Source organism: Plecotus auritus (assembly GCF_963455305.1).
Source record: "Plecotus auritus genome assembly, chromosome: 7".
In the NCBI taxonomy this organism is placed as follows: Eukaryota; Metazoa; Chordata; class Mammalia; order Chiroptera; family Vespertilionidae; genus Plecotus; species Plecotus auritus.
In genome coordinates, this window is record NC_137774.1 from 133034647 (window position 1) to 133047357 (window position 12711).

General features: G+C 42.0%; 1 protein-coding gene across 2 annotated transcripts in view; it reads right to left on the bottom strand.

Annotated features, from left to right (window-relative positions):
• Positions 1 to 2290: 2290 nt before the first annotated feature.
• The window catches only part of CMYA5 (cardiomyopathy associated 5), a 97720-nt gene continuing 87299 nt past the window's right edge, over positions 2291 to 12711 (bottom strand). The window contains exons 10-13 of one of the 2 annotated variants that reach the window (XM_080681932.1): positions 11008 to 11141; positions 9714 to 9813; positions 7515 to 7688; positions 2291 to 3988 (exon numbers count right to left, since the gene is read on the bottom strand). In XM_080681932.1, coding sequence (XP_080538058.1) covers positions 3742 to 3988; positions 7515 to 7688; positions 9714 to 9813; positions 11008 to 11141 — 655 coding nt within the window. In that variant the 3' untranslated portion in view covers positions 2291 to 3741. The remainder of the gene's footprint in view (positions 3989 to 7514; positions 7689 to 9713; positions 9814 to 11007; positions 11142 to 12711) is intronic. The other variant, XR_013961300.1, reaches the window with a different exon arrangement.

Below are 12711 nucleotides of genomic sequence, written 5' to 3' on the forward strand. Positions count from 1 at the left end.
AGTATTCACTCACTGAAGAAGAAAACTATAGCCTAAGAAGTAGTCTTAAAGCATTTTTTAAAATGTGAACACAAGAAGTTGGGCTGAACAGATAAGAATCCACAAAGGACAAGGATTTCTCTGGGAAGCCCAGCTCTGATGAAGGAGAAAGTACTTAGAGCAGCAAACCCAAATATTTGGGCCCATGGCTGGCCAGGGCAGTTTAATAATGTTGGTCAGTGAGAGCATCCACATAACTTGCCTTGATCACCAATCTTTTGACCATCATGAGACTTCCCATGTGACAATATGTCAATTCACCTGAGCATGTGGGATTTAAGAGGTAACCAGCCACAGGTCATGTGTGCAGCCCAAGGTGGACCATGGTGAGTACCTGCAAGTGTTGGAGCTCAGGGGCCTAGAGAGAGTATCCTCTGACTACATATATGTGTTCTCCAGCCCCTTTGTCAATTTCACTTCTCACTATAAATTAAGCAATTGTCATTCTAAATTATTACTGAGATTTTTGTGGACTTGATTAATGTGGCTGAGTCCCTGTGGACCTGACAACATTTGGGAGCTCTGATGTTCCAGTTTCTAGATCTTCAATGGGAAAACTAGCTCTGAATTGTAATGATAATTCTACTTCCTCCAACCCCCCAAGTCACACACACTCACAAACATATATAGTCACACATATGAAATATACACAACATACAGATGCACATACTCATACACACAATATATACACATCTACGAGGCCCTGTTTGGCCAGCCAGCCTCCCTGGATGACATCATTATCTCATCTTCCCTGCAACTGCAAAATCATGCCATTGAAAAGATACGATATTTCACCATCTTTGGTGGTGGCCAACTTTTCATCAAAGGCAAGCAGACGCAGTTCAGCACAGAGTCGGTCCAGCTATAAGAGCAGTTTCCTCCCACATTCTGCATGAGGCTGGCCATTATGGGGAGTCAGCAGGGGCTGTTCCCTTGGAGCAGGATTTCTGGACAGAGCTGAGAAGGAAACAAAGAATGACTTTTCTTCTCTCCCACCTACACTAGGTCCTTTCTCTGCAGAAGCTAAGAGCTGGTACAGCCTAACCCAGGGGGGGCTTTATGGAACATCCTGTTTAATGTTGAAAAACATAATACCAAACACGTGAAGAACCAATTCTTTGAGACTGCCTTTGAATCTACTCTTTATTCCTGCTACTTCTTGTTAACTCACCCAGAATATAACCTAAAGTCCTTACTTAGCCTTTAAGGCTATGTGAACTGATCCCCAGCTACTCTGTTTTCATAGCATTTTCTCCCTCCTGTTTATTTCACTCCAGCCCTGCTGACCTCCTCACTGGTCCTCTAACCCACCCCTATGTTGCTGCCTCGGGACCTCTACACTTGCTGTCCCTTCTGCATGGAATACTCTCTCCCCACAGATATCCACATGGCCTGCTCCCTCACCTCAGTTAGGTCTTTATTCAAATGTCACCTTATCAGAGCATCAGAGCTACTTTCCATCATAACTAAAATATACAGCAGCCCCTACCTCCTATTATTCTTTATTGTCTTACCCTCATTTATTTTTCTTCCTAGTTCTTACTCCCCACTTACATATTACATATGTGTTTATTGTCTGTCTTCTTCCACCAGAATATAAGCTCTTTGAAAGCAGGGCTTTTATCTGATTTGATGACTGCCATTTCCCCAGGGCCTAGAATAGTGCCCAACCCATAGTAAGTCAATAAATATGTACTCAATAAATATGTACTGAATAAATGAATTGTGCTTCTTCTTCCCCATTTTTCTTTTTCCTAATTATTTTCCCCCCTCTTTCAGAAGTTATAAAATCCTCAAACAACATACTGACTCTAGTAGAAGTGCCTGGCACACAGTCAAGTCCAACAGAAAGTCTGGGCAGCCCAGCACAAAGTCTGGGGGCCTTAGGTAGGTTGAGAAATGAGCTGATTCTACAGAAACCCACCAAAGGGAAGACACTAATGGGATTCTAAGGCCATTCTAAAATGAGAGGGATTGATTTAGTAGGCCTTTCAATTCTACAAAGAGAAGCCTAAGTCTGGGCAGGCTGGAAGAGACTGAGATAGAATGCTCTGCTGCTATTATGAAAGAAGTCTGTATTGGTAAGAGAGGTTTTTATATGTTGATGTTTTCTAGTTCCCCTACCTGGTTTTGAAAAAACAATGTTTGAAGAGATGCCAGAAACTTACAGAATAAAGGAAAACAGAGAGGTTAGTCTATTCAATGTGGCAAGAAGACCAGGCTGAAGAAAAGATCAGAAGTGACTTCTGGCAATGGTGGATATTTCACATTCAGCTTTATTTTGTTTCAGGTTGTATGAAGAAATTTTCCTCATTAACCTCAAATTATCAACAAAAGCTGTGTTAACCACTTCCAAGGACAGCCTTGTGTTAGTACTGCCTTAAGGAATCAAAGGAGCATTGTTTGTGTTTTGAGATGTTGGAGACCAAATCGGCCTAGGAAAGCATGAAGAGGTAAGTAGTGGTGAGGTAGCCAGAGGTGATGGAGGAGAAATCCGAAGCAGGAAGTCAGAGATGTCATGTCAACCAGGAGAATGTAACCATCTACAGAAATTCATGGAAATTTGGGCTAAAAAACATTTTTTTGCAATTAGTGTTTGGATATTAAAGGAAAAGGGACTCTGAAATGAAGGATTTAGGGACTTTGGGGTTACCCTGCATCACAGAATCCAGATTTGAACCTCAGTGGTTATCTAGTTTTCTAACTTTATTTAACCAAAGAAACATTTTCATCAAATAAATTATTATGAAGAACCCAATGTGTAAAACAGATCAAAATGGAATATGGATCTGATTTTATACCCACCTAGCTTTTCCATTGGATCCCACATGGGCCCTTAGGCACCTCTGTGTAATTCCAATACCCCAGTAGCACAACTCTGCACACATTTTAGGAAGATTTTGAGAGATTTCAATATAATATCTAAAAACGACCTAGCACTTTTTTCTAGTAAAAGGAGACTACTGGCTTTGGGTAGTGGACTATAACACTGAGCTGAAAGTGTTTAGGTTTTAAAACATACATGTATAAAATTCTCATGTGAAAATTAGTAGTAGCATGACCCACTAAAGTGTGATGGCTATTTACCCTGCAGTTTGTCCTGGTCCAGAGAGGCCAGCTGTTAAGTTACAGACCATAAGCTCACATAACATGTTTTGTTTTATAGACTCTAACCATTTATTTAACAAAATGGAAATTTCTAATATTCAGCATTTTTCTACATTTGAAATTTCAGGGAAAAGAGACCCGTGTTCTACAGCATATATTATTACAAAAGAGTTCATTATCAACTTGGAAGGGTTAAAACACTTTCTCTTGTGATTAGGATTCATCATCCTTTAGTGAAGTGAGGCAACACTTCTCTTGTGGAAAAAGTCCGTGTTTCTTGTCAGAGGAGAGGGGTTACCAGCACAGTCCTCCCTCTTCACTCAGATCTGAACTTCCGAGGATTTCTTTTATCAATAAGACAGGTGGAAGTCCATTTCTCTGCTTTGGTTGCCACGTCAGGTACAAATCCTTTCAAAGCAGGGAAGAACTCGGGTTTTCTTGATGGTTTTGCTCACGTGATGATCCCTGTGCATGTAGCTATCATTAGTGCAAATGTGTGGGAGACACTTTGAATAATGGATAGCACCCATAGGAAAGCAACGGGCCCCCAACAGAGTTTGAATTATTGTTCTTTCCAACTCTGAAAGCCAGTGATCACTTGTGCCTCGCAGAATCCGGCGGCTCTATCCCCAGGTGCAAAGTACATTTTCCAGGTTTCTCCAGGGCAAAGGCAGGGTGAACACCCTCATTAAACCTGTGCCTAATGATGAAGAGCAACTGTCCACTTTCGGCGTTTATGAATAGAAGCCGCTGGTGGTTGTAGTCCAGCAGAATGCCCACCCTGGCAGGACGCTCAGTCACATGGACATCGCTCACAATGCCACTGTAGAAAAATGTGTATCTGAAATGAAACGGAATGGAAAATTAAAAACTTCAGAAATCCTGATGGACCATGATAAAGAAAATCACTTGGAGGTCACCAATGTTTCAGTTATTAACTTCAGTTTACAACAATGAGTTGCAATAACATTGTCCCAAGTACTTTAAACAGATCCCTCCTAGATGCTAAAATGCATAACTCATCCCAACAGATGAGCATTTTTAATAATTTTGTTCCTTCTACATTAGGAAGCAGTCCCAGAATAACCAACATATGCCTCCCTTGTGATTTTTTCTCAACATTCTAATTCTCTCCCAGCTGCCCACATGTTTTAACTACCGCATTCACAGTGTGTCATTCTTTTGAATAAAACTCCTTTGAGGCTGACATGTATTTTTAAAAGTACTTCCGGCTTGCCTTCCATAAAATGTATTAATTTTACAGTTTAAGGATTTATAATAACTTACATAAGGGCCTTTATGAAGTTTAAGAAATATTTTATTATTTTTGCCCAGCTTTAGCCTTTGTATAAGCTCCCCTTATTCCAAACCAACTTTCTTTTTTGACTTAGCAATGATTTTGTGGTCTTGCAGCTAAAGGGATTGCCTTTGGTTTATCTTTTCAATTGAAATAAATTTAATTAAACAAGTATTCACTTGAGCATATCTGTGTGTCCAGCACTTTATTAGGCCTTTGGGGGATGAGGGACCAGGGCACACTGTCCTTGACCACCAGTATCCCATACTCAGCTGAACAGAAAGGAAAAACTGATGATGACTTAAACACTGGCTAGAGCTGAGACTCTAGCTCAGAGCACAGACTGTAAAGTGTTTACTAAACACATCTAATGGACCGGTTTTTGCTGTGAGAGGAAAGGTTCAAGGTCAGGTTGGGAAGGAGAAATTGCTGAACAGAAGAAGCTAAATTTCTCTGTGCAAAAATGTAACACAAATTTGGAGGTTTTGCCTGCTGGTCTTAGAAATGGAAGGTGGAGACCTGAAAGTGGGGGAAAGGAAGAAGTGAGAGATGGAAAGGAAGAAAAAGAGAGGAGAAAAAGTTCTGTCGGTATGGTAGGTCTGAGGGGTGGGAGCAACACCAGGGCAGACTCATCCTCCAGAATCCAGGTAAGTGACTCTGATATGGGTATGGCAGAAAAGGCTAAGAACCTTTAAAACCTTGTGATGTCTCTTAAAGGCTCAGAAGCTTGAGTGTAGGTATACTTAGGGAATGGCAAGTTGGCAACTTCACTGCAGAATGAAGCTCGTGTGAAAAGGCAAAGGTTCATGGGAATGGGAAGATAAGCAAGACTTTATGATGATAAAGAAACTTGTAGAGCAGAAAAGGGTTGCAGGTGTCAATGATGGGGACCAGCAGTGTAGGCTGGGGCTCTTACAGAAGGCTTGGGGAGCATAAGGGCTCATACTCAGCCAAAAGGAATGGTCAGGCTGGATAGGTGGAAAAGAGGGAGAAGAAGACCCAAGCTATTGGGCAGCAGAAGCAATGATGAGGTGGCAGAATATGCCTGTATGTTGTAGAAAACATTACTATTGGCCTGACAGGTTGGAGGGGACATGTGAATGACTTTGAGGATATTTCATGGATCGGTAAGTCAGGAGCCAGGAACTAGACCTGTCCTGTTCAATATAGTAACCACTAGCCACATGTGGACACTTAAAATTAATTAAAATTAAATAAAATTCAAAATCCTGTTGTACAGTTCTACTAACCATATTTCAAGTGTTCAGTAGCCATATGTGACACCATTTTTCTATTTTTGCAGAATGTTCTATTGCACAGCACTGGTCTAGAGAGTTCTGAATGCCCAAATAAGTCATATCCCTATCCTTGAATGGAAGGTCCCTGATGTCCAGCTCAGGTCAGTCCCTCCTCACCATGGAGGCCAAGGATGTAAAGACATTCCTTGAAGACTTGGCTCCACCAGTTCTACAGAGCCTGGAACATGCCCTGCCCCACTTCTGTCTCCATTTCTTCCTAAGCACATCAGTTTCTTCTTCAACTTGAACTCTGGCCTAAAACCAAGCCTGTCTGCCAGGGGCATGGCTCCTTGTCCAGTTATTGCCTGTTCCTCCTTGGAACACAATACAATTCTGTTTTCTAGAGTCTAGAAATTTGTTACCAGAGGCTAGTCGAAGGACCTTTTCATAAAATCAATATCTAGTTTCAGCTCTAAATCTGATTATAAACTCCAGGTTTGAGTGATGTTTAATTCTGGGAAGGGGCTAGGTCCTTAAGCATTGCACGATGCTGAATATCAATTAATCATAATTGCCCTGACTTGATGAACTGTTACTTTAAATAGCTCTTGGAGATGGTGTCCTTATGAACCATGTCAGAGAATCAAACTATCAAGGAGGATTCAGGGAGAAATATGCAAAATCCCAACTGTGGGCCTTTCTCTGGAAACTTGCAAGCACTGAAGGCTTTCTTTTTAAAGCATTACATTTGAATAATATCCCACATTGTATGATAATTTGCAATTTCAAAGCTCTTCCCTGTACCTGATTTCATGTGATCCTCACAATCCCAAAAAGTAGCAGACCAGATATTGCTTTCCCCTGGCAAGACACATGAGGCATATGCTCAGAGGGTTAAGCCACTTCTGATAAGTAGCCAATAGGAGGACAGAACCAGGACTAAAATCAGTCTCTGGTTCCCAGTCCGTTGCTCCTTTATTAGACCATCCTGTGAGCATATTCGGATCATCACATAGTTGCCCTTCACTCTCTGAGATGAACACTGGTTAATGGCTTTTTCACTTCAACCAACTAAACAATACTAATAATCTAGACCAGAGGTCAGCAAACTTTTTCTGTAATGGGCCAGAGAGTAAATATCTTTGGGGGCCATTCACTCTCTAGTTAACTCTGCCATTGTAGTGCAAAAGCAGCCATAGACAATATGTAAACAATGAGCATGACAGTGTGCTAATAAAAGTTTATTCACATAAACAGTGGGTCATATTTGGGCTGTAGTTTGCCAATGCTTGATATAGACCATATGGGAAGGGTATTGGGGATCCACTTCTTTCTCTCACTCCTGTTGACTCCTCTCTGTGGAGGGAGCCCTTTTAGCTTTGCCCTGTGGACTCTCCCTACTCTGGGGTGAGTTTAGAGAGAAAAACTGTCCATGCATGGCCCAACAGTCCCTTCCTGTTCCCTATCTCTTAATTAGGAGCTTTCCCGGGAGACACACTTCCTTCTCTGCTTCTCCAGGGACCAACTCTGCCTTGCAGGGCCGGGAAGCTGGCCTGGCCAAGGCTGTGGGTGGATGTGTCTGTCTATTAGTAGGGTTCAATATTAAAGAAACCTCTTGCTCTTGGGTATGAACTACATTCTCTAAAATTGGCTTCCCCAGTAGTAAGAATAATAGTTTAATCTCCATATACTTGACTCTTGTTTTCTTTCTTAGTTGGTTCAAAACTTGGGCAGGGGATTGGGATGGCATTTATTAGGCCCTCAGAGTTCTCTAACTAGAAAGCAATTCATGACATTTTGATGAAGAGGGGAGGGGCAGGACTCCAGCTTACCTCTGTGGCTCAGAGCAGTGCATGTACCATGAGGTCTCCCCTTGTCCCAGTGCACCGGCCTGCACAGCCGAGCTGGAGCAGATGCCAAGTCGATAAGCTGGGCAGTCTGTGACTGTAGTTTCCCAGTAATGCTGGCCACAGGCAGGCAGCTCCTCACCCAGCACTGATGGGATTCTGTAGGCAAAGTTGATTAGGATTTGCCAGCCTTCATCTCATAGACATCAACATTCACACATTCACACCCAGTTTAAGCAGGACTCTATCCTTGGGAAATGCTGGAATTTGACTAGACTTCCATTGTTCATTGTGCCCCGAACCTTGACCTGATTGCCACAGAATTCACTAAACTCTCAATATGCATTTGAAGTATTCTACTGCCACATACTACTTGCATGTACTGTACATTTTATCTCTGGAAGAAGCTGGGAACCAGACAATAACTAGAATAATGCAGGACAAAAAGAAATGGCACAATCTGCTTTTAAAGAAATTGAGACAATACAAGGGAGGCAGGTAGGGAGTTCCAAGAGAACATTACTTGCAAAGTTTTCTTACAAAACTTGCAAAAAAGTTTCCAAAACCTTTTTTTAACAATGAGTTCCAGTGTCTACTGATTTAACTGGGCACAGAGAGCAATGAGGTGCTGCTTTTGAACAGCAAGATGGCTAGGGAGGCCAGAGCAGAGTGGAGTATGGAAACTGAGACTCTGGCCTCTTTGGATTTGTAGTAGGTGTGCCTGAGAGGTTGTTGAAAGGTCTCTTCTTGTTTCACCTTAGTTATTTTTATAAGAGGCACAGGGAAATGAACCAAAGCACTTTTGGTAACCTTGTTTGCATGAATTGCTCAATTTTGCTTTAAAATGGCTGAGACAGCAAGGAAGCATTTTTAATTTAAGCAGTGTTAAGTCAGCACCTCTCCCTCTCCCCTTTAATAGATGAGAAAATGCTCCCCTTTAGATGAGAAAATGATTAATACAAGGAAATGTGTTTCACTTTCTCATGTCTTTACCCAACTTGATTTCAGAGAGGTGCTCTCTGGAGCAAAGCTTGGTTGCCTGATAACTGTGAGATCATTTTTAGATTAATTATAAATAAATAAAATTCTATAAAATACATTACAGTTATCAACAGTTATTATGTATGAACTCTTACCAACCAGTTTATTTCTTTTAGTTTTTATTTTTTGAGAAACTAAACAAAAAGAGACAGAAAAGTCCAATCTATTTTTAAAATATTTTATTTTTTGAATTCACACATTTGTATATATTTAGCATCTATTGTGTTTCTGGGTCCCATGCTAGATTCTGGGGATTCAAAAATGCAGAATATAAGGCAGCTGCTTGAGGATTATTCAAGATCAAGTCGCTGACAAGCAACTCCACACATGTTCAGACCCTTTCACAGGTCAAATTAAAGGATGCCAGGGCCAAGAGAAAGCATGGGCATTTCCAGGAGCAGGTAACACCTGAGCTGGGCCGGAGACAGGTGAATAGCAACCTGATAGGAAAGCAGGGCAAGTCCCTGTTGGTCAACTCAGTGCTTTATTGTGAGCACTTGCTGGCAGCCCACACCAGCGCCGACAGCAGCCTGCGTTTCAAAAGGGTTACAGTTTTCAAAAGCCTTTCATGTACATTCTTCCATTTGACCATTTGGACCTTAAAATAACCATGAGAGATTGCAGGCAAATTGCAGAGCAGTCTCCCAATTGTGCCCTCAGCTTTTGGCACTTCGTTACTTTGATGCCTGTTTTTGTGGGTGATATGGGTGTTGGGGGGTGGGCAAGAAAGTCTGAAAAGTCCTGCATGTGGCCAGAGCTAGAAACTCAACAAAATGTCATTCTCCTCTATTCCTTTCCAAGTGGATGGATGTAAAATCTGGTTTGCTATTGAAAATAACAGAAGAATTAACCTGAATTCTCTTTTCATTAAACCGGAGGTAATTCCATAAAACAGCCTATGTTTTAAACAAACCATCTGTGCTTATATTTCCAACAAAAATATTGACACTTGCTCTAAGTTATGAACTCTCTCTGTCACCTTCCCTCTAGTAATGAACCATAACCACACTGTATGGGCGTGCACACATTTCTATTCGATACCACACAGCCAGGCATATTCATGAAACCAAAAATATGCACAATGAAGGGACACACCCTCAGAACACCCTAATGCAGAGGCATCTTGCACTTTCTTCTACTTACTCTGTCAGCCGTCTTCTCTCAGCGAAGCTGATCACTGTCCCATTTGAGGAAATTTGCAGAGCAGGATGAGCTGTTTCTCTCAACAAGCGAAACCGGGTTCCTATTGCAGTTAAGAAAATATGATTATAACATTGCCACAATGCCCAGTTCAGTCCCGAGGCCAAGTCTCTTATTTCAGACCTTGGTCTCCCTTTCTCCAGGTTTCAAAATACCCCAGTGTCTTTGGGCCCACAGTGAAACTTCATAAGGCATTAGTGGATGCCAGTGGCTGGTTACTTCTACTAGTATGCTTCCTATGCTGGAACTTGCTGTGCTATGCAAAATGTGCTCCGTGCATCTTCATCCCCTGGAAATGAGTTAGAAATGCAGAATCCTAGGCCTCACCCCAGACCTACTGAATCAGAATCTGCATTGTAACAAGATCCTCATGAGAGTCGTGTCCACATTCAAGTTTGAAAATGCATTGGTATAACCTAAAGGAGTGGTTCTAAGAGTGAAAGGGATAGGCACCATACTGGGACTGTAGGGAATTTAATTTCTGGGCAGGCAGCCCTCGTGTCTTCTCTTTATAAATATCAGGCAGATATTTATAAATATATTTACATCACAAATGAGGCACATATGTAAGTTTTTGCCGACTAAGCATATCACTTAATGTGCCACACTCAATCTTGCGCCATCTTTGGGTCTAGGATGAAATAATAAAATGATTGCCTTTCCATTCCTCAGTTCTTTTCGCAATGATTGAGAACAGACAAACATTTCTGTTGACATCATTTGGGTATTTTCTACAAAATGTCACTCAACAAACATTAATTGGCACAAACAACATGGTAGGCACAAACAAATAAACAAAGGAATAAGGCTGGAAACTTGTTTATAGAGTTCACAATGCAATAGAATAAGACTATCCCCATCCCACATACTCAAAACATACCCACAAATTATAACACACTGTGAGGCAAACGAGAATCATCTGGGGAGATTAAACCCACACGTCAGAGCCTGTCTTCAAATAACCAGATTAGGATCTCCAGGATGGGGCTTAGGCATCAGTATTTTTTAAGCACCCTGACAGACTGCTAATTGGTAGCCAAGGTTGAGACCCTAAACCAGAAAAATAAAAGAAACATTTCGACCCTTGACCAATCTTGGGATCTCATGCCAAAAACCTTGCCCTGCCAGCAGGTTGGGGCCTTTAAGAAGTTGCCTTCAAAGATGTCTCCTCTGGTTGGTGGGAGGGAAGGAATGAGAATGCTTGGAGATATGTCACTGTGTGCAAGGGAGAAAGTACCTCTGGTGGAAATGAGGGCAGCTTCACTCTGTTCACTTGTTCCAAATGTATTGATGGCTCTCACGTAGAAGAAGTAATTATCATTGGGCTGGAGGTTAATCTTCAACTGGAGTCCTTTAATTCCAGAGTAAGATCTAAGTGCAAGGGGAGAATAATAATTTTAAATATAATTCATTGCTAAACAACTCATCATATTTCAATCCTATAGTGAATGAACATCTTTTATTAACAACAAATAACTTATTTTTTCTCTTTTAATGACCACTGGCATTAGCAAGCAACATTATATAAGATGGTTATTATTCACTAAGGTTACTTTATCAAATAATTTGTACCTTTGTCAACTTTTATCCAACAGATGGCTTTCAAAATGCTCTTTGGAATAAAACCAGACAAACTTTAAAAAAAAATTTTCAGAAAAGTGACTATTAATGAATCTCCAAGAATATATTATTTTCTTTATCAATTTTTGGTTCAGAGTGCACTTTTGGATGAAAATTATGTTCAAACCATCTACAATACAAAGGACCTAATTATTTCATTCACAGATCTGGAATTGTAAAAAACTTAAGGTGAGTGATGATTTTATACATGGCCATCATGCTAAAGTTATAGAAACTGAGATCTCTAAAGAAGACAATATATTTTAAAAAAAATATATCTTTATTGTTGAAAGTATTACAGATGTCCCCTTTGTGTGTGTGTTTTTTTTTCCATTGACCCCTGACCCCACCCCTTCCAGGCCTTCACCACACTATGAAGACAATATCTTTTAAGGCAGGTTAATCCTAGCAAGAAGAGAATTCTAATTGTCACATAAAATCCCCCAAACTGCAATTCTTAAATCTCTCATCTACATGAAAAGAAAGTGATGGTAGTTGTTATCTGATTGGCAGCATACACTGTAACAGCCCAACCATTTAAATAATAATGGACTTGCTGGATTTAAAGATGGAGCTCTCTGAAGTTGCCAAGTAGCTAGAATTGTTTTGTGCCTTTTTCCATTCTCTTTAATCTGCTCCATATCATGGCCTAGAGCATCCTATATAATAAAGAGGTAATATGCAAATTAACCCTCACGCCCTCACAAGATGGCTGCCTATAACCAGGCCAGCAGGGGGGTTAGTGAGGGATGACCAAACGACTGAACAAGTAGGCTGTGTGGGACGACCAGGCCGGCAGGGGGGTTAGTGAGGGATGACCAAATGACTGAACAGCAGGCTGAGTGAGGCAACCAGGCCGGTGGAGGGGGGGGGGCAGTTGGGGGCAACCAGGCAAGCAGGGGGGGCAGTTGGGGGCAACCAGACTGGCAGAGGGGGGCAGTTGGGGGCAACCAGGCCAGCAGGGAGGGGGCAGTTGGGGGTGACCAAGCCAGCAGGAGGGGGGGCAGTTAGGGGTGACTAGGCCGGCAGGAGGGGCAGTAAGGGATAACCAGGCCGGCAGTTAGGAGCGACCAGGCTGGCAGGAAGAGGACAGTTGGGGGTGACCTGGCTGGCAGGTGGGGGCAGTTAGGAGCGACCAGGTAGGCAGGCAGGTGAGCAATTAGGAGCCAGCGGTCCAGGATTGTGAGAGAAATGTCTGACTGCTGGTTTAGGCCCAATCCTGGCCCGACAATCGGACATCCCCCAAGGGGTCCCGGATTGGAGAGGGTGCAGGCTGGGCTGAGGGAGACCCCCCTCCACCCCCGCCCCAGTGCACGAATTT